The 20,796-nt window shown below is 35.1% G+C and overlaps 1 protein-coding gene and 1 long non-coding RNA gene across 9 annotated transcripts in view; one reads left to right on the top strand and one right to left on the bottom strand.

The window, feature by feature from the left end:
* The window catches only part of LOC105427898 (uncharacterized), a 31,641-nt gene that overhangs the window by 8,581 nt on the left and 2,264 nt on the right, over positions 1–20,796 (bottom strand). Inside the window, exons 1-4 of one of the 7 annotated variants that reach the window (XM_089084945.1) lie at positions 4,024–4,605; positions 2,512–2,625; positions 1,458–1,657; positions 46–435 (exon numbers count right to left, since the gene is read on the bottom strand). In XM_089084945.1, coding sequence (XP_088941071.1) covers positions 46–435; positions 1,458–1,539 — 472 coding nt within the window. In that variant the 5' untranslated portion in view covers positions 1,540–1,657; positions 2,512–2,625; positions 4,024–4,605. Of the gene's footprint in view, positions 1–45; positions 436–1,457; positions 1,658–2,511; positions 2,626–4,023; positions 4,606–20,796 lie in introns of those variants that run through there. The other 6 variants (XM_089084946.1, XM_089084947.1, XM_089084948.1 and 3 more) reach the window with 6 other exon arrangements.
* Positions 11,569–19,634, top strand: LOC105427914 (uncharacterized). 2 transcript variants are annotated; one of them, XR_016141310.1, is made up of 3 exons: positions 11,569–14,860; positions 15,222–18,180; positions 18,250–19,634. It is a non-coding gene; the product is annotated as an uncharacterized LOC105427914 (long non-coding RNA). The 2 variants fall into 2 exon arrangements; XR_967946.3 differs by having other exon boundaries at positions 15,222–19,634.

Here is a 20,796-nt window from a genome sequence, read left to right as displayed (position 1 = left end):
GCGTGTTACAGCATACAGTAATACATTCATTCTCACGATCATCACCTGCGGTGGAATGTGACGCCGATTGACTCTCCGTGGTCGACGGCGTAGCGCTGGTGCTTGCGTTTCCGGTCCAAGGCTTCTTGCGCGACAGGTAGCCCTTTTTGAAGAGGACATCCTGCCGCGGCGTCGTGATCCTCGTGTACTCCTCTTCGTTAAAGATGATCTTGGGCTGCGACGGCGAGCCCACGCTCTCGTCTCTGTGCGATCTCGAGCCGCTGCTGGCGTAACCGCTCGTACTTCCGCCGCTGGCGCTGGTACCAACCCAACGTGGCTTGTAGCTACCTTGTTGTCCATTCCGTTCAAAGTGTGTGTGCGCGCTTGTCTCTTTCTCCTGGCTTTTCACGTAGTCTTTTCGTAAACCCTCCTCCTCATCTTCTTCACCGGGTGGAGCTGTCGAATCAAGAACGACGATGATTAAAATCGAAACTCACTATATTTTGTTTTCAAACAAAATCTAGTTAATGCAATAAAAATTTCGTATTCTTTCTTAATATTTCGAATTTCAAAATACCCCAAAATATTTCTAAAGGTACCTAAGTAAGGTAAAATTTAAATTTTTCAAATATTTCTCTGGAGATATTTTACAATTAAAATTGTGCCCAATTATATATACATATATATATATATATATATATATATATATATATATTTATTTACGAATATTTTTTTTTGTCGAAATATAAGGTTAAAAATATTAAATAACTTGAATTTCTAGGAAATCGATCTTCCGCATATGCAGGTTACATTGATAAAAGTGAGCAATTAGTGGACATGTAATTGCGGAGTGTCAATCAGATTTGAAAAAAAATGCTAGATATTTCCTTGACATCTAGAACGATCACTTTGCACGTTGTATTTACGGCAGAAATTATATCCTTCTAAATGTAATTCGCGTGAAATTGATCGTATCAAGCAGGAAGTGTTTATTGAATTGATGCAACGTGCACAAGAGCGTTTCGTCCAAACAAAAAGCGAAGCCGCCACTAATTCGTGCAATGCAAAACATGTACACGAATTAGTTTGTCTCATTCAGAATTTCATGTACAAAACGCGCATACAAATAATATTTTGTTAAACAGAATCGAATAATGAATAGAACTACAAAATTTATAATCTCTCTCAAAGTGTGTGTGTACCAATTTCGTATTTTACAAGTTCAAGATCGCTTACTTCGTAAAGTAAATTTAAATTACTCAATAATCTGATGAAATCTTGGTGAAAAAAATTATTTAATTCACATTTGCAAGCTGTGAAAGCTAAAGAAAGCTTTACATCATCTTTTCCTTCATCATTTTTTTTTCCGTTTTTATTCTTCTCTCATAAATCTCCACGCTTTTACATCAATGGTTCAATGAATCGAGCAATAAACTGCGTTCCCCATGCGTAATTATCCTGGGATAATGTTTGCGTACCATCTTGGTACCTCGCTAAGAGCAGCACATGATTCGAGGAGCCGATCACGTGCGTGACTTTCTTCTGTCGACGCCACTGCATCACACCCTTTCTCCACCTGACGTTATCTCCTCTTCAGGATTACTCCGACCGATTAACCGGCGGGACAGATCGCCCCTCGCTGACGTTCCGATCGTTTCGACCCGGACGTCTGATGGCGCTTGACGTAAACCGAGAGATCAGGGACGTTCACAGGGAGAACGGACGGGGGAAGGAGGCGGGGGGGGGGAGAGGGGGGCCGATCACCGCAGCGACTGATGAAGGACGAAGGGATGACGGTAACGAGTAATATGCGAGTACAGAATTAATCCGTCGGCCGCGATGCCACGAAAGCGACTGCGATCGGCACGGGGAAGGGGGTGGTGGTGCACACGCCGGACGGGGCGAAGAGCGCGAGGGATGTGTTTGCGCGTACGATAGCCGGGAGGACGCGTTGCCCATTGGCTGCGGCCTCCACCGGTACCAGAATAGCAAACGGAATTAGAATAGAAAACGGGCTACCAAGGAGCCCTGTCGAGCTATCGACGACCGGTGCCTTCGTATGAACGAAGAATCGTCCCGGCGATTTGATATCTTCATTTTCAACCTGACCACTCAAATCGATTTTTCCAGAATCATTGCTATAATAAATTCTTGCGGATAGATGCTTTGTGTTACAGAGTCTGCGTATGCGACAATCCGTAAACTGGATTCAAATCCAGTTGACAATGTATCCGATTTATTGCCATTCTCGTGTTTACCACGTCATGAAAGTCAAAGGGTAGATAAGTGATCGCTGTAAACTCTCTTGTAAGCTAGGTTTTTTTTAGACGATTTGCTAAGACGGCAATTTTTCTCATGCGAATAGGAGCGCGAGAACTCACTGAGAAAACAATTATAGTATGATCACTAAATGGAGTGCTAATTTTTGCCGGCCGGTGTACGCAATGGCAATAACGAGAGGAAATTTAGTGTCTTGGGAGGCATATTTACGGCCAAAAATATATTTTACGCTTGTCTCCAACGAATACTTACGGTTATTTTAATATTTCAAAAAATTGTCCATTTTTTCATTTCATTTTTCGTTACTAACATTGTTCCATTAATATATTATCCCTTTTACATTCTTGAAAGTCACGATATGTGTCACTGCAAAATATGAAGGACATCTCTTAAAAAAAAAAAAACTTGAAAAAAATTGATTACAATGTATTCGACAATGGAACTCGCGGATATTAACATATGATAAACACATATATAACGGATGATTAACGCGTGTGTGTGTGTGTGTGTGTGTGTGTGTGTGTGTGTGTGTGTGTGTGTGTGTGTGTGTGTGTGTGTGTGTATTCTCGAATTCTCACGACCGGAAATACAAACGCCGAAAACCGGAAAAAATGAGGGACAAAAAAAGAGCGAGAAAAAAAAAGAACGACGCGGAATTATTCGTCCGCGACACGAATTATTTTCGAAACGTAACGCCAACTGTCGCTCCAACGTGCGTACAAGACATATCGCATATCGCATTCTCGTTCCAGATTCCGTCCTGGCTTACGTTTCAAGCGAACCGTGCATTAAAACGTCTAGATATCGCGCGGGCGTATTAATATCTACACGGTAGGTTTCATTGATCGTGAGCAAGCGGGCTAGTGCTCGGCCGTGTACGAGTTAGTTATCCTCGGGGTATTCGAGTATCCCCCGGAACACCCCGCTCGCCCGTTATCCCGAATCCCGAAAGATAACATCTGAAAGCCATTATCCAGCCGGTGTTTCAAGACGCTGATAAGTAGAACTGGGCTCATGCAAACACTCGCTCGGCCCTCAGCATTGGTGCATTCGCGACGTATCGGCCAGATCGTATATTGCGAAAGTGCGCCCTTGGCGTTGAAAATAATTTTTCCTTGATATCCGTTTTGTACGCGACACGTCCCCGTCGATATCATGTAATATTTCTCTTGTAATCTCGCTTATAATCGTTAAAAAAAAAAAAAATTCGCATCTTTTACGCGAATTCATACGTTTTTCAGGAAATTTGAGATTATTGTTCCGACGATATATGTTTTATGTCTCTGATAATTCATAATTTTGCAAAAAAAACACTGAAAACAGAAATCTGTATTGTGAACAGATATTTATGGCGATTAAATGTTTTCGTACAAACAGTATTCTTCTACGAAATCTTCTTAATAAAATTGGAAATCTTGCAAATATGGCGAGTGATGAATAAATCGTGCGATTCGCGGAATTGATCTTTTTTTTTTTTGAGCAAGAAGCATAATTAATATTTCCAATTTTTGGGTAATTAAGTTTCAAGTTATAATTTTATTAAAACTTTGAAATTTACTGAAGAATCATTCATGTGTTTTCTTTCTTAATATTTACATTGTCGGAAACTGCTATTCTGAATTGTTAATGAATGAAAACTACAAACACCAACATTTTCGTGATTATTTCCTGTATTAAGTAGAAATTTTCTCTTCAACTTATTTAGGAAATTTAAATTTTGAAATATTAATCTAGAAATAATACATTTTGTATATACAAATGTACCATTTCTCAATGCGCTATCTTTGTATTACTTCTTTTTTTATCACAAAATAATTTTCCATTCCAACATATCGACGATTCGAGCGAGAAAAGTATCATAGAAAAAACTCAAGAGAAATTACGTAACGTTATGAAAGTCACATGGCAATGAGCACAGCAGAAACGCTTCGTGTCCTCGGGGAAAAGGATCGTAAAATTTTTCCGCGAACAATTCTCCACTTAAATCATCGTAACTCAATTGAATTTTCCTTCCTCGTCCACGACAAAAGCAAAACTGAGAAAGCCGGACGACCACCACGCCCGCTGTCTTTTCCCGGGGTCTGCGTTCGCGTAATTTCAGTCAATTGAAGCGAAACTCGCGGAATGCACTCGTCGGTCTCGCCGATTTCGGAAACGCTGCCGCTCACAACCCTCGTCGTGGAGGGATGCTCGAATTCGAAGAACCTCTCGCCGGCATAAGCGGACGGTGCATGCCGGCCTGCACGCTGCTTTTCGCCAGGAAAAACCGCGGAATCCTCTAGGATCGTCCCGACGGCACCGCACTGGCGCGATGCTCGTCGCTTCGATTTTCCGCGGTCGTCTGCGACTGTGCAACGCGAACGATTTTGCGCCATCATACGCTTCCCCGTCGCCCCCCCACACCCTCGCTCGCGAGGAAAGATTCCGTCTCTCTCCCTGTCCCATGGCTAAAAGCCGATTGTCGTAATTAGTCGTACCACTCTGTACTACACTTAACAATAATATTTTCTATCATAATGGATTATTTTGTTGAAGTTACAAAGAGAAAATTTATCTTCTAATTGCAACCCAATTTTATATTATAAAACGCGAGCGATTTTGCGCCATCATACGCTTCCCCGTCGCCCACACTCTCGCGAAGAAAGATTCCGTCTCTCCTGTCTATCCTAAAGCTATCCTAAAAGCGATTTCGACTGTCAAAATTAGATATTTTCTTTGGATATGCTCACAGAGAAAAAAGAAAAATTTGTTTTGAAGACAAATATTTTTTTCAAGACAAATATATAAGTAGAAATGTTATAATCTTACAAATCTTAATCTTGATTTGATTGAATTTATATTGATGCGAGTATTAATTTTCTTTTCCTTTAACTTGTATATAAAAATATCTATACTTGTATCAATATAAATTCAATCGAGTCAAAACTAAAAAATTTTTCTAAGAAAATTATAATATTCTTGCTTATATATGAGAACATATAGTTTTAATTTAAGATTGATTTTTTTCTATGTAATTAAATTCTATGTAATACATTTGCATACACAGAAAAAAATTAGTCCGAAATTAAAAATATTATAATATTACAAATTTTAATCTTGATTTGATTGAATTTATATTGACACGCGTATTAGTTTTCTTTTTAACTTAAAATTAAAAATTTTCTAAGAAGATTATAATATTCTTGCTTATATATGAGAATATATAGTTTTAATTTAAAATTGATTTTTTTCTATGTACGTATGCATACACAGAAAAAAATTAGTTCGAAATTAAGAATACTATTCTCATAAAAGATATAATCTTCTTAAAAAAATTTTAGTCTCGACTTGATTCAATTTATATTGATGCAAGTATTATTTTTAACTCAAGACTGAAAATAAATTCTATATAAAGATTATATTCTTGCTTATATTCATATATATTCATATATGAATATTTTCATCTATCACTTTCAATACAAATTCAATCAAATCAAGAGTAAAATTTTACTAAGAAGATTATAATATTCTTGCTTGTATAAAAATATGTATCTTGATTTAAAACTAATTTTTTTTTCTGTGCTGACATATTTTTGCTAGACTGAGAAATATAAAAAGAGTGTATACATAAAGTGAGATGTCTAATAATAAATAAGGAAATACAAGAAATATATATTTCCATAAAAATGTACGCGCGTTTTACTTCGATTCTTGTTAACAAACTTATTATTTAAATTTGTAATAAATTTAACTTATTATAAATTTAAATAACTTATTACAAATCTGTTATTTTTAACGAATAAAGTAAAAGAGATTTAACATTTGACATATCATTCTTTCGATTTGAAGATACTTGACCACGGAACGTGATGAATGGTTACAAGTGAAAGCGTAACACGGTCTAGAGCGTTCGTATTTTCGGATTTGCTGAACAATCTTTATCGTATAACTCCAGTAGTAGATCAAGGAATCCGGAATAAGACACTCAGCAGAGAGTGATTTACGATTTGACGAGAGCCGCGCGTCTGTCGTCTCGGCGACAGGTCGAGGCTTCGGGGATGACGAAACGGCGAACGCACTTTGCTCATCGTCCTCGTGGCAGGTTGACGCCTAGAAGACGATGCCTCGCGAATAGTCGAAGCATAATGATTTGGAACGTCGGACTGTTATAGAACAGCCTAGGCACGTTGTCAAAAACATAGTGCTCTACGTCCATCCCTCCGCGTGATTCGATCTTCCACCTACCGATTTCGTGCCTCTGAATCTGATCCGATTACCGAGAAGAGACCTCTGTCTGAGAGGAGGCTGCACTGGGAATAACAGATGCATGTACCGATGGCTTAGCTGGTTATCGCGTCTCGAGGTGCGAGAGCAAAGTTCCTCGAACCGGTACAGAATCCGAACTTTGCGACCCACTCTAATAGTGACGAATCGTCGCGTTATTATGACGGTGTTTTTTCCCTCAAAATAAAAAATGTTTCATTAAGTGGTGTCATGAATTATTATCCAAGCATTGGATAAATATAGTTAGTAATGGTATGCTATTATGGTAAGGAATAGGCGTGAAATAAACCAATACATTCACACGCGATACATTCGTATATTTATAGAAAATGATAAATTGTCGAGTTAAATCGTCGATAAGCTTTGATAAATACGACAAATTTGTAAATAAAAAGTCGTTGGTAAACCGCGAGCTACCATATTTATTATCGCTGAATTGTATACATGTAAAATGAGATAAATATTATTATTCGAAAATATTAATGACATAAAAAAGTAGTATGAATAATAAAATATTGAAACGCGTGAAGCAGTTTTAAGACATCCCAATGTACGTAGGTTTGGAACGTTTTTTTTTTTTTTTTAAAGCCTTGTAACTTGATCTTTAATCTCTGGACATGTGGTAAGGCAACTACAAAAAATATGTTGTGACAACCTTTGGTAATACCTACTAAACACATTGAAAGTTTCAGATTCTTTATGGTTTTTCTTCACTTTTTTAGAAGATATATAAATGATTAGTTAGGGAAATGTGATATGATTTCTGACATAAAGGGCACTACCCTCTATTTTTTAAGGGAATCAATATAAGAAGAGCTGTGTGAAAATGAGCCTGCCACTTACAGAATTCTATTATAAATCAATTTATTTTTCATGTCAATTAAAATTTTAACTACCAAATATGTGTATGTGTGTGTGTGTGTGTGTGTGTGTGTGTGTGTGTGTCCAAGATGGATCATATATCATAAAAAATATTAATATTTTTATAACTGATGTTATTAGAATTCTAAGAAACGAGGACAACTTATGGGAAACATTTAAATAGGAAAGATATTTTAATGAAATTCGATTTGGAAAAAAAAAAATTATTTTATTTTTTACATTAAAAAGATACGTGTCAATTATTTGGCACGACAATCTATATATATAGATTTTAGCAAGATTTATCATTTCAGTTAATTCAATATCTGATATTTTTTATCGATATTTGATACTAATATATCTATAAAAAAAAAAAAAAAAAAAAAAACTAGTATCAATATAGACGATTAATTAAACTTTAAGATCGATAACATTTGGATCTTAAAATAATCTTTGATATAACTTCAAATGATGTGACATGACATAACAAGTTATTTGGCAAATATCATGCTTTATGATCGTAATAAAGCTAGAGGTGAATTATAATATGACTTCCTCGAACGTCTGTGGTTGACGAAAATATTAACACTGAAAATTAGTTCAAAAACATATACTTCTAACAAACTTATATAAGATACATAAGATATATATATATATATATATATATACATGTTACATTAACACGAAATATTTAGTACTGACTTAGAATAAATTCTTGATTCTTCAGAAGTTTACGTCGACAAAAAAATTATAGTAATGGTAATAAAAACAGAGAATTATTCACAAATAGCCGATTTTCATTAGACAATTTTATTAAAATAGCAAAATATATTTTTTCGATTAGATAAACAAAATTTGGAAGACTTTTTGATTCAATAATACAATTTTATTTGGTTACTCATATTTTGTAAATAATAATATAAAATTGCAACAAAATAAATTTTTTTTGTAATTTCAACAAAATAATCTATTATTAGAAAATATTTTTGTTAAGTGTAGTACAGAATAATATGATACTGAATTAAACATTTTAACTAAACATTTTAAAAATAGATATATAATATATTCTATTTTTAATATAATAATATTATATTTAATATACTATAAAAGATCTCTGAATATCATACAAAATAGATTTGTATCATTAAATAATCAATGATTTAATAAATTCAATTTAATATTGGCGTGGTAACCGATGGTTTAATTGGTCATATCGACAAATAGTTTTAACGCCAGTAACAAGATTTTTCTTATTCATACTAAACATTTCTCTCAGTATATTTATAATTATAGAAGAATAAAAATAAATAGCAGATATTCACTTCTTCTGAAATCATAAAAAATTGTGAAAAATGGCGTTTCTATCTATCTCGTACAAATATTTAAAAAAAAGTTTAAAAAAAAATCGCTCTCTTAATCTCTTTCGCACGAAGATTGGTCAAGGAATACTTTCTTCTCAAGCTGTGTACATCTTGATATGTACAGAGAGCACGTATATCTTTGATAAGCGAGCCAGATTAAATGTCGAGTTCACAAGCTGATGTGACACGATGCGCTACGATGACATTAGCCGACGAATATGTCCGATTGCATCAACTATATTACACTATTGATCAGTATATGTGACAATGAAGAAAGTATTATGTAACTTTCGAGACGCAAACACCTTATCGGAATGAATACGTCAACTTGTTAGCTCGAAAACAGATATTACGAAATATATAGCTTAAAAAATATTGCAAGAATAAACGCTGAGATTTAATATCCGAAGATCGATGATGTGCGTGATGTGCGTTTCTCAATTACGCTCATCGAACTGTGCGATGCAACCCTTCATTCGCGAATTATATCGCGCAAAACTGTTCGATTAATCCCCTACAGATTTAATGGGGGTATCCAATCCAATTTAAAAGTATTTAAAAGTATTAGCGGAAATACATCGACGCGATTAATTGCGAGCGAGAAAAAGATTTTCCTCGGCCGGATGTAAATATCAGAAAATGTTCAAGCACTCGAAATCAGATCGATCGATAAGAGAGTTATCATAAAATTCTGAAAGCGAGTTTTTTAAACACGCTACCTGTTAGATATTTTTTACACACGGGAGATTTTTCTTCTCCTCCGGGTGAATTGTCTAAAATCGCATAGCACATACGAGGAGCTTTTCTCTCCGAGCTTTCCTTTGCAATTTTAGGAATTTCGTGCACGTTGCCGATGGAGGATGTAGGATTGGTATTAGCAGCACCAGAATTGGCAAACGATCCGCGTGAGAAGGGGGGAGGGGAGGGGGGTTCTTTGACCTTTCAGGGCGCGAGAGCGGAGGACACGTCTACGAAAAAGAGAGGCTAGAGCAAATGTTCGCCGCGGTAGCATTGGGAACGATGCCGATAACGTCGCGAGTTTGACGCTTAAAAGACCGTAAAATAACTATTCCGGAGCAAAACAGGCGGCGGCGGCGGCGGCGTGTGACGAACGAAGACCGTAAATGTAACAGGCGGACGCGCGGTATCGGTAGGTAAAAATAGCGTGTAAGGTCCAAATGCGTTCTGCAGAACACGCAAACGTGACACGCGCTATTCTCTTGGTGCAGGTCTATTATTAACAATCGTAGACGCAGCATCTTCGATAATTTCGCGAGATCGGCGGAATGAACGCTCTTGGCTCATCGAGGCGGGTTGTCGTCGCGAAAACAGTTTACCGTAAAATTTATTACAGATTAGAGAAGGTTAATTTAGAGAAAAGCCTATAACATTAACGTTTCTAGACATTGTGTCGTCGTGCATTTTAATCAGACCGGCAATGAATGCTCTCTTGGACCGGCAATGAATGCTCTCATGAATGTCAAGGTAGAGATGCCTAATTGTACACTTCATGGCAAATTCTAAAATCGATTTGAGAAGGTTTATTTCCAGATGTTATATTTTCAGTTGTTTAACGAGCGACAAATGCTTTCAATCAATGTAGGATATCGTAAAATGCGACGAATGACGCGTTGTAAATTTTGCAAGAGGTTTTGCAAGACCGATTTGGAATTGACATTTCCGGAAATTTTACACCTATTCTTATTTACAATGAAAAAATTGTAGATTATTCTAGAGCGCATTTAAAAGTGATACAAAAGATTTTGCGGTTGAAAATGAGTCGGAAATTGTTTAAATAAATAGATAGAAGTATGCTCTAATAGAAATCTAATTAAAAAATAATCACAAAGATCTCAATTTTTTATACAAATACTTTAAGTATCCAAGATTATTTATTGCTATTGTTAAAGTTATTTATTGCAATTGCAGAAATTGTTTCATAAATAAAAATTTAATTTTTATTTTCAGAACAACCAATTGCAATGAAACTTTACGTAAATAATCTTAAATACTTAAAGTATTTATATAAAAGCTTCTAAACTGCCGATAAACTATTTTGTATTATTTTAAAACAATCTGTAAGTTTTCTATAATTTTTTTTATTGTAAATATAACAATTATAAAAGTATAGTAAATCATTCTTGATATGTTAAAATACGAATGAAATTATAAGAATTTATTAGTTGATTACTTGTGAACAATCTCTGAGATAACCTATTTGCATTTCCGGCGACGTAAGCAATACATGTATCACTGTTTATAAAAAAAACTATAATAACTCATTTCTTCCTCAAAACAAATTAATTTTCTGTTTAATCAGCGTAATAATCCTATAGTCATCCGATTTAAAAATATAATCTTTCTAAGAAGAAGCATAAAATAAACAGAAAAAAAATTAATTAGCAAGAGAGACTGAGAAAAAGCAGTCTTCATTTTCAGGATTTAAGCGCACAATGCAGCAGATATTAGAATAAATATTAAATTTTGGGATAAACCAGGGATAAATATTAAATTTTGGAAATGAAAATTCGGAATAAAAATTAAACGTAACGCACGATGAATACAAATAAGTATAAAATATAATCATATCTCACTACTTACTGGTATTGTGCCGTTACGTTTAACTTTTATTCCAAATTTTTATTTCCAAAATTTATTCTCCTCCCTAATACATTGGGCAGGGCTTAAAAAACCGCGAATTCTTCACGGACGCGGGGAACAAGCGCGAGAAATTGACACACTATGTATTCCGTCTCAAGGTGGAATCATCAATTGCAATAGATAACTAGGATTCCGAGAGATTCCGTTGTCGGGTTGTGTAAGATCGAGCCGAAAATGCTGCCGCCGACTCAAAATCATGCGGACGGGCCGCCGACTCAAAATCATGCGGACGGGCCGCCGACGTCGGCGCTTGTGACAACGGTTTGGAAAAGCGCGAGCATGTGACGAGAATCTCGTGGTCACTCACGTGCTATTCATAACCCGAACTCGCAGCTCTCTGTTTCACTTGCGTACCTCGGTGTGTGTGTGTGCGCGCGCGCGCGCGCGCATACACGCGTACATCCCCAACGTGCGACGGCACACACACACACACACACACACACACACACACACGCGCGCGCGCGCGCGCGCGCGCACACACACACATGAACACTGCACGTAAAGCTGCATTTTATTATCGAGAACCGCGGTTACGAAGTCGTTACGTAATTCGTACACGAATGTCAGGAAGGTCTACGATCTTGAGCACGTGCAACGTATGGAAACCGCTCGCGCTCGATATGACATGTGTGTGTATAACAGGGAGGAGCGGAGAGAGAGAGAGAGAGAGAGAGAGAGAGAGAGAGAGAGAGAGGGGGGGGGGAGGGGGAAGAGTTGCTATTTTTTTCATCGTTTATTATTATTGCGGATTCTGTATATACCCACGAAATGGCACGCTGATGCGAGCGGAAAAGCAGAAAGCCTTATGTAACGACGTGTTTTCGATAGCCTTGCTTTTTATTTCAAGGAGAGCAAACGTCCTTCGATTAAATTCAATTAGTTACGTAAGGGTAAGATATCCTTTTGTCCTTCCTGCATTAACGACTCAATTTGATGCCTGTAGCAGTTTAATTGGGATGAGATAATTAGACGGATGATTGGTTTCACGATATGACAAGTCGGTTAAAGCATGAAGTAATGAACGGATCGATTGATAATACATCCTTTTCATTAGCGAAAGATAATTAATTCCAACGTTTTTATAATCTGTATATCGATTATTTTTCCGCTTGAACTCTTTTATCGATTAATGTCTTATAATACATTACGCGCGTTCGTTTCTTTTCCATGTAACTTTCACATTAACAAATAAACAAAAAAATAAACTTTTTAATCAATCCTATAAATAATTTGAACATCATAAAATCTCACCCTTCCTCTTCGCTCTCTAATAATGGTTCTGATATACTAACATTTATTATTTTGTAATCTTAGAAAAAAATTTCTAATTTTCAGCCAGGAAGAAATGATTTGATTGGCAAAGAAAAGCAGGATTCCTTTTAGACATTTTTGCATTGACGTAATCTTTCTTGTTGTCCCAGCTTTCTAGTCTATAAAGAATTAAGATAGATGGTATTAATTTAGCCTTTGCATTTCCTGAATTCCGCTGTGTTTCACAATTTGCCTTACGCGTTTTCTAAAATAGACTACTCGCATTAGGTTCGACGTTCGGTGGAAAATGTGCTGTAAGAGCTTACGTAATAACCACGCGACGTAGCCTCTATCCACGAACACAAGTGTGTGCCTGCGTGCATGTATGCATGCATATTCTACTTCGTTCTTTCTGTTTTGTCAATGTTATACTTAGCTTCTCGTTGCGTCTGCAACGAGTCGGCCGTGCCGAAAGTTCACGCCGGGATTACTATCGATCCTGAGGGACACCAGTATTCTAATTATCTAAGCAATTATCGAAGCAACCGAGTTTGCTCAATAACGAGGAGGACACGGTATAATCATATAGTCACAAAATATTTTAATACGACGTATTATACCCAGCATTTAATTGAGAATACCTTTTGAGCCGATCAATAAAACCTATAAAATTTAAATATATAGTACGAAAAATAAAAGCTATCATACTTGTATTATATCTAGATATCAAAACAATTACAAAAAGGATTTAAATCTCGCTTCGATAAAACCTCATTATTGGAAATAGAATCTGATTGGCGTAGTGGAAATTCATTACGCCTCATACGGATATATTTTCATTGTGGGCTTGAATAATTAATATTAACGTCATTTCACAGCCATATTTTCGTACGCTGAAGTTTATCTCATAATTATTTAATCATTTCGACTTTTGCGTTAATGTCATTTTTTTTTTATTAAATCGACGCCAGTGACTTCAAAATTTCACAGAAATTGTTTGAAATTTTTTTCGAAGTATTTTTTTTGTATTCATGGGTCGACTATAATTACCGAGCCGATTGTCCACGCTTGAAAAAGTCGAAAGTTTGCACGCGGATATAACTTGCGTCGCTCGGGGGTGCAAGGAGATAATGCCACTTTCTCAGCCAACTCGCGGCGCTCGGAGAAATGCGGCGTGTGCATTCGCAGTAGTAAGAGTCGATCATTTATGGTACTATAGCAGTCTGCGCTACCGCGACGTATGCTGGCGTATAAGAAATTTAAGATACAAGGTGCAATCGATCCTCTCGTAAAGAGAAAGAAAGCGAGAAATAGAAAAAAGAGGCGAGAGAGAGAGAGAGAGAGAGAGAGAGAGAGAGAGAGAGAGAGAGACTTTCACGCTTACTTACTTATATTATCGATGGGTTCTTTGTATAAAGAAGTATCTCTCTCAAGCTCTTTAAACAATTTATATTCAAGAGTAACATTTGAAATCACGAATATTTTATGACCTTACACCTAACTTTCATAAATTTAGCATTCATCAGTGTGTCAGCGTTTTATTTTTTTAACATTAAGTAACAATATATTATTTTATTATCAAGCATATGAATATTGTAAAATGTCAACGCAAGGAAAAAGCTATCGGTATTACGCATTAAATTTAAAATCCTGAAGCGTGACCAGTTTTATTTATTATCGATACTCGTGAAAAATGGTCCTATCAGTATGTTTGAATAATATATATATATATATATATATATATATATTGAACTAAGCCTGCGCACGAGCAATTTTATTATGAATACTCGCGGAAATTTTCGAAAAATTCGAGAAATACAATGTCAGAAATTGAGATTTCCCGAGGGATTAGAGGACGAGATAATAAACTCCCTGAACGAGATTTGTTTTGTATTTCATCCAACTGCTAGCTCGGCTAACGAGGCATTCCATTTCCTATACACAGCACACGACGACGATCGAGAGACGCGACGCCTAACTATTGATTTGCTCCGGTATCGAGTTGAACGGGAGTTTCCCTCTCTCGACTCTAGAAACTCGCAACGGGGCTCGTGAAGACATTTATCCCATCTTTACAATGCAAAACTTTTACGAAGTGTGCGGCTATTCCGAGTTATTATCGGTTTTAACGAGTTGTTGTACGCGACAAGTTTAGAATTCGCGGATGTTGTTCAGAAATACGTGAAGTTGTGTAAAAACTCGGGGTAAATAGACAAAAATAAAACGCGAAGGATTTTAATGCGGGATGAGGCTGCAGGAAATTCTACGCGAAAATGGAATACTGCTATAAAAATAGAGAAAAGCTTTGTTATACAATCATAATTACAAACGTAAACGTGATATACATTACGTTTGACATATATGATGTATGTGTGATATATCACATATGTATATATTAATGTATAACGTGATATATATTATATTAAAAACTTCTATAATTAAAACTATAATTAAAACTTCTCTCTGTTTTTATAGCGGTATAAATATAGCGATATAAATTAATAGTTGCAATTTCTTATTCGATAGTTTGCAGTTAATGATGCTTGACATATTTATGATCTTCAGATGGGCTGATGACAGCAACCATCTCGAAAGGGACAGGTTTCGGAAGTGATAGATTGCCCAAAATTATACACCATGTCGCTCTTCACCTGGCCTGGAGACACACTCGCGGAAATTCATCAAGGACGTTAATCACTTCATTAGTCATTACGAACAATGCGAGATCATCGAGAAGGCTAGCGGCCTTCATTATATCGTGATAATGAGGTCATTAATTTTCGGACCGACGAGAATTTTTCCAAATTGTGTATGCCATATTTGATAGGAAAACTCATTCCCATGATTTTTAATAATGATGAATTTTTCAAAAATCGTGTAGAGAATAAAATCGATGTAGAACTTCAAGAAGTATCCGTGAATTTCATTTTAATTGAGAACTACATGCGATGAAACTATTTCATTGAGAATCGTGGTTTGTAATGGCACGGAAGTTTGCATTGTGATTGTTAACTCATTAAGCTCTACTATCTAAATATTCATATGGTGAGCTGGCAATCTTCCAGATCTTAAAAGTCTGTTTAGTAATAATATATATATATAACAGTCTCGTGAAGTTCTTCGTGAAGTTCTCGGTTTCTTGAAATTAGTTTCGCTTTAAATGTTTCTTTAACTTTATTCAAAAGAAAAAAACTTAATATTAATATAATATTTATAACAAAATTATACATATAATATTCTTCTATAGATAATATATCTATAGATAATAATTCGTTGCCTCGACCCAACTTTAATATCGTACATATTTTAATCTAATCACTTTGCACGAAGGATTACTGTATAGATAAGATTCATTTTCAATTTCAGGCACATCGATATGAGAAACCAGAAGTTATTAGATATTGATAAAATATTAAATTCTAAATTCTTTTTTAACTTTATATGTAACTAAACAATCAGAAATCAATAATAAACTTTATCTTATTTTTCATGTATATATGCATGTACATATATTTGCATTTTTTTAGAATATATTATTCTCCATATTTATTCCGTATCTTTCTAAATAATTAATTTAGAAGGAGAAAGAGACAAATTTGCAAATATAAAAAACGTTACTTTTCTCAGAATTGAATATAAGTATTATTTAATGCAACGTAAATAGACTTGAAAAGAGACGAAAATTGCGCAATACAAATTCTTGATAAATACATTACGCGGTATCACGGTAACGGCAATAATAATTAATACATTGTACGCTCCATTGTGAAATTGGTGGTCGTAGTACTAAGAGCAGTGTTGTGTCCACCTAAGCTAAAATACCAAGTAAATAAACTTAAATATTTTCAATACATAAAATGACTAACAATAGAAACTTAAAATTTAAAGAAAGTAGAATTGGTGGCGAAGGATTAAAATAATCAACGGCTCCTTCGACTGACTACACCACTGCTTTTGACTATTCGCCACCAATTATAACGCATGTATAGAGTTGTCTCCCCCCCCCTACAACGTTATGAAACGCGGCACTATTACATTTGGCAATCGCCCCTATATCGAGACGTGCGACTCATTACCGCTCTGACCTAGTGTGCTCGAATGTGTTTGTATTTGCCAGTCGCGTTGACCGTGACTCGCAAGAGAAAATCTTTTGTAACGGATAATCACGGATCATAAATCGTAAGCATGATACTTGATACTCCATATAATAATTCCGATCGATGGGCAATATAACATATAAACGAATAATTGTAAGATATAATTGTGTGTTTGCATCTATGTAAAGTTGATTGCACGTTATAATTATATATATTTTTAAATCATAGTTTCGCACTATATACCAATAATAATGTGTTTAACGGATTTCTATGATCAAATAAAATCATAATTTAATTAGAGAATATTCATGGACAGCACGTCACAGTCAGGTAACCTGTATTATGACTAGAACAATGCCCAGGTGGTTTAGCTTTGACAAATGTAATAATAAATGATACTAGCGATAATAAATAACATGAAATATAATGAATGATATTTCATGTTGCGAAATAATTGGCTGAAAGAAAATTAAAGATATATTACATCTATTTTTATTTACAATGAAAATATAAAGAGATTATAGAATGTGATTAGAGATAAATCGTATTTAAAAGTAATACAAAAGATTTTGCAATTTAAAAACTGAAATTATTTAAATATAAAATAGAAATGTGCTTTAATGGAAGTGTAATTAAGAAATAATAAAAATTTAAATTTTTTTATACAAGTATTTAAAATTATTTATGTAAAGTTTCATTGCGATTAGTTGTTCTGAAAATAAAAATTAAATTTTTATTTACGGAACAATTATTCTTTGCAATAAAATTTTACATAAATAATCTTCAATACTTAAAATACTTGTATAAAGAAAATTGAGATTCTTTTTTGTTTTATTTCTTAATTATGTTTTTATTAGAACATATTTCTACTTAGCCATTTAAATAATTTTTTTATCCAGGTTCTAAAAATGCGATCTAAAATAATTTGTGAATTTTTTTATAATGTTTACATTTTAAATATATAAATTAAAAATAGATATAATACACTCTTAAATATTTAATTCCTTCATTAATGTATTCGAAATAACAATATTTAGATATCGTGCATGATTATTGACGATACAAATTGCTGGCCATTGTAAAGTGTGCTATAATTAAAGTCTAAGCCCAATCAATTTTTGTCCAAGATAACACGGTAGCGATAAAAGAAGGCCGCAAGAATCAGATGCGATATACGTTGCGAAAACACGCGAGATAAAGAAAAAAACGTTCCTCGGTAACCGAGTTTACACTGATAGCACAAGCTACCGGGTCACCGGGTGGACATAGATGAAGACATACACCGATGAGTTTCATTCGCTACGAAGATATATGCGGAGGAAAGAGACGGAGCGATTTGCGTCGAGAAAGTTTTCCCCGCTTTTGAAAAACTAAGCGAGACGAAGGCAAATAAGCGAGACACGAGGGAAAGATACACAGCGTGAATCGTACGTGTTTGTATTACTTCGATCTTCGGTCGAATCGCCCGGAAGTCACTACGATACTTTCCGTTCCAGGTTCCAGGAAAGCAGTAACAATGGTGATCGCATTGTCAGAAAGTTACGGGGACTTGTCAAATCGTTTTTGCACTTCGAACTAATTTTCCACTCCTCCTTTCCCACACCTCCCCCTCCCCCGCCCCATCTTCAGTTTCCTCTTCCGGTCAAAAACAAATTTCGTCGTGTCGCAATGAAACTTCTCACCCTTCCATTTGGGAATGAACAAATGCGACTTTATTTCTTCAGAAAATATTTATTTCTCTTGACACTCTTTGATATTAACATTTTTACATCACGTAACACAAATTTGTTTAAATTTGCCATCGAGCGTACATTCTGATTATTCGCAAACGCGAAATACGTGCATTTAGATATTTCACATTCGTGATATTATGTCAACATTACATAACGCTTTTAAAAATAGGACGCATGGATGCATTATGCTCGTGTTTGAGCATATTACTTTTGAAATGGTTGGTTTTTACGAATACTCTCTCTTTCTCTCTCTCTCTCTCTCTCTTCCATCGAGAGTACTTATGTCGACACACTTTATTATGTTTCAGTACCACAGTCATTTATCTTTTCGCTAATATTCATTTATCGCAGACATGTTGCGAGATTGCTTGCAGAGTGCTTGATCCCATCTTTGTGCATATATTTAAAAATTTAACTTCTTACTTATGGACTTTAACGCTGACCATAAAGCTAGAACAAACATAAACTGCGATCAACATAGAGGGGGCAGAGGGGAACGTTCTAAATTTCCCGCTAAATAAAAAAAATATATTTTGCTTTGTAAATTGCAATATAGTACATGTGAAATATGAGAACGGATATTCTGCGGAGAATAAAAAAAAAAAAAAATAATAATTGGAAAATAAATCCCATATTTTTATAGCTTAACAATATTTTGTTATAAAATGAATACGAATCGTGAGTTCTATTTCATCTAGAAAATTTTCGGATATTTTTTTCAACGACTTGAAACTCCGATACGACGTACGCTAATCCGTAAAGTCAGAGAATATTTTTGATAGCATTATCTCTGGATGCTATTACGACGTAAATATGTCACAATTCAAATTACATGAGCTTCCTTCGTCATTGTATTTTTATCTTTATAATACACGATCTCTCACACAAAATTCACGTGTCATTATAGGTAAAAAAAAAAAAAAAAATCGGTATAAATGAGGAAAACACGTACTCTATTACAGAATTGTTTACATGCAAACACGAGTTTCTTTGAGTTCACGTGCTCGTAGCGAATTTCTAAAAAAAAAAGACTGAAAGGAAAAAAAATGTAAATATATCCATCTCGCAAAGGTGAATAACAAATTCACAGAGAGAGTCCAATTGTAAGCTTTTGCCATTGAAGAATTAGAAGAATTATATCCTCAACTCACACGCGTTCTCTCAAATCTATTACACATCTCAATCAATCTTGTACGCAATTATTAATTAAAAAAAAAAAGAAAGAAAAAAATGGAAAAAAACTACAATTTCATATCGACAAGATAAATCGCAAGATTTTCTTTTTAATTACATTTTCTACGAAGGTTTTAGCGGAACGGAAAATCAAAGCGAGTCTTGATAGTGACCAGCCAAGGATAAGCTGCCAAGTAAACGTCACCTTAGCTCTGGTCCCAAGGAAAGAAACGACCAGGCACGAGGGAAGGAAGGTCGCGAAGAAACGGCGTGTCGTAGAGCCGATCTTTCGCGCGGTACGCCTAAGCGGGTAAGTAGGTATGGCGACGGTAGTTACGGTGGAGGAAAGAGTCAGGTAGAGGGTGGTGCGGATCGATGCATCAGCGGCGACGAGTCAGACTTGAAAGGCGAGTAGACTACGCTTCTCCCCGACGTAACATGTAAGCGTCGCAAGGGTGAGTCGCGATAACGATATATATTCGAGAGGAAAATCGAAAATATCGAAAAAAAATTTCCTCCGAAAGGCTTAGGCAGGGACGTTCCTTCGAGCGATATGAAAGGCATTTAGAAAGAAAAAAAAAAAGAATTCTTAATTTTCGTCATTAGTGTTAGCTTATAATTAGCGAAAAATTATTTTGTATCAGATAAGGTACTCTCTAATGGTGCTGAAAATAATAGTAGGCTAAATTTTTTTTCATCATGTCAGGTTTTCGAAATAATTGAGGTATGCGGAAAGAATAATTGTGACGTAAGATCTAAAAATGTGGCCAGATACAAACCTGAAAAATAATTTTCCCGGGGGATCAAGGTTATTATGTAGGACATTTAAACATGATGATAATACCGCAAAATCTTTTTATATTCTAGCAACTAATTCGAACGTCTTACATAATTATTTTGATGGCCCAATAAAATTATTTTTCACATCTATATTCAGAAAAAAATGGCTTTTATGCTGTTCTTATCGTGCAAAAATGGCTTTTTCATATTTCAAAATTAAAAAAAAAATGAAAATCCTAATAAAAAATTATGTATGTATTGTTCATCCTCCGTAAAATATCTTTCTTTATTTTACTTTTTATTCACTGTTATGAAGAATTTTAATACAGAGTTTTGCTAAAACAGCACAAACTTTTG

This window comes from Pogonomyrmex barbatus, unplaced genomic scaffold (genome assembly GCF_055798465.1).
Source record: "Pogonomyrmex barbatus isolate J1 unplaced genomic scaffold, ASM5579846v1 scaffold9, whole genome shotgun sequence".
NCBI classification, from domain to species: Eukaryota; Metazoa; Arthropoda; class Insecta; order Hymenoptera; family Formicidae; genus Pogonomyrmex; species Pogonomyrmex barbatus.
Note: the sequence above shows the minus strand (reverse complement) of the source record. Positions and strands in the feature narration are given on the sequence as shown.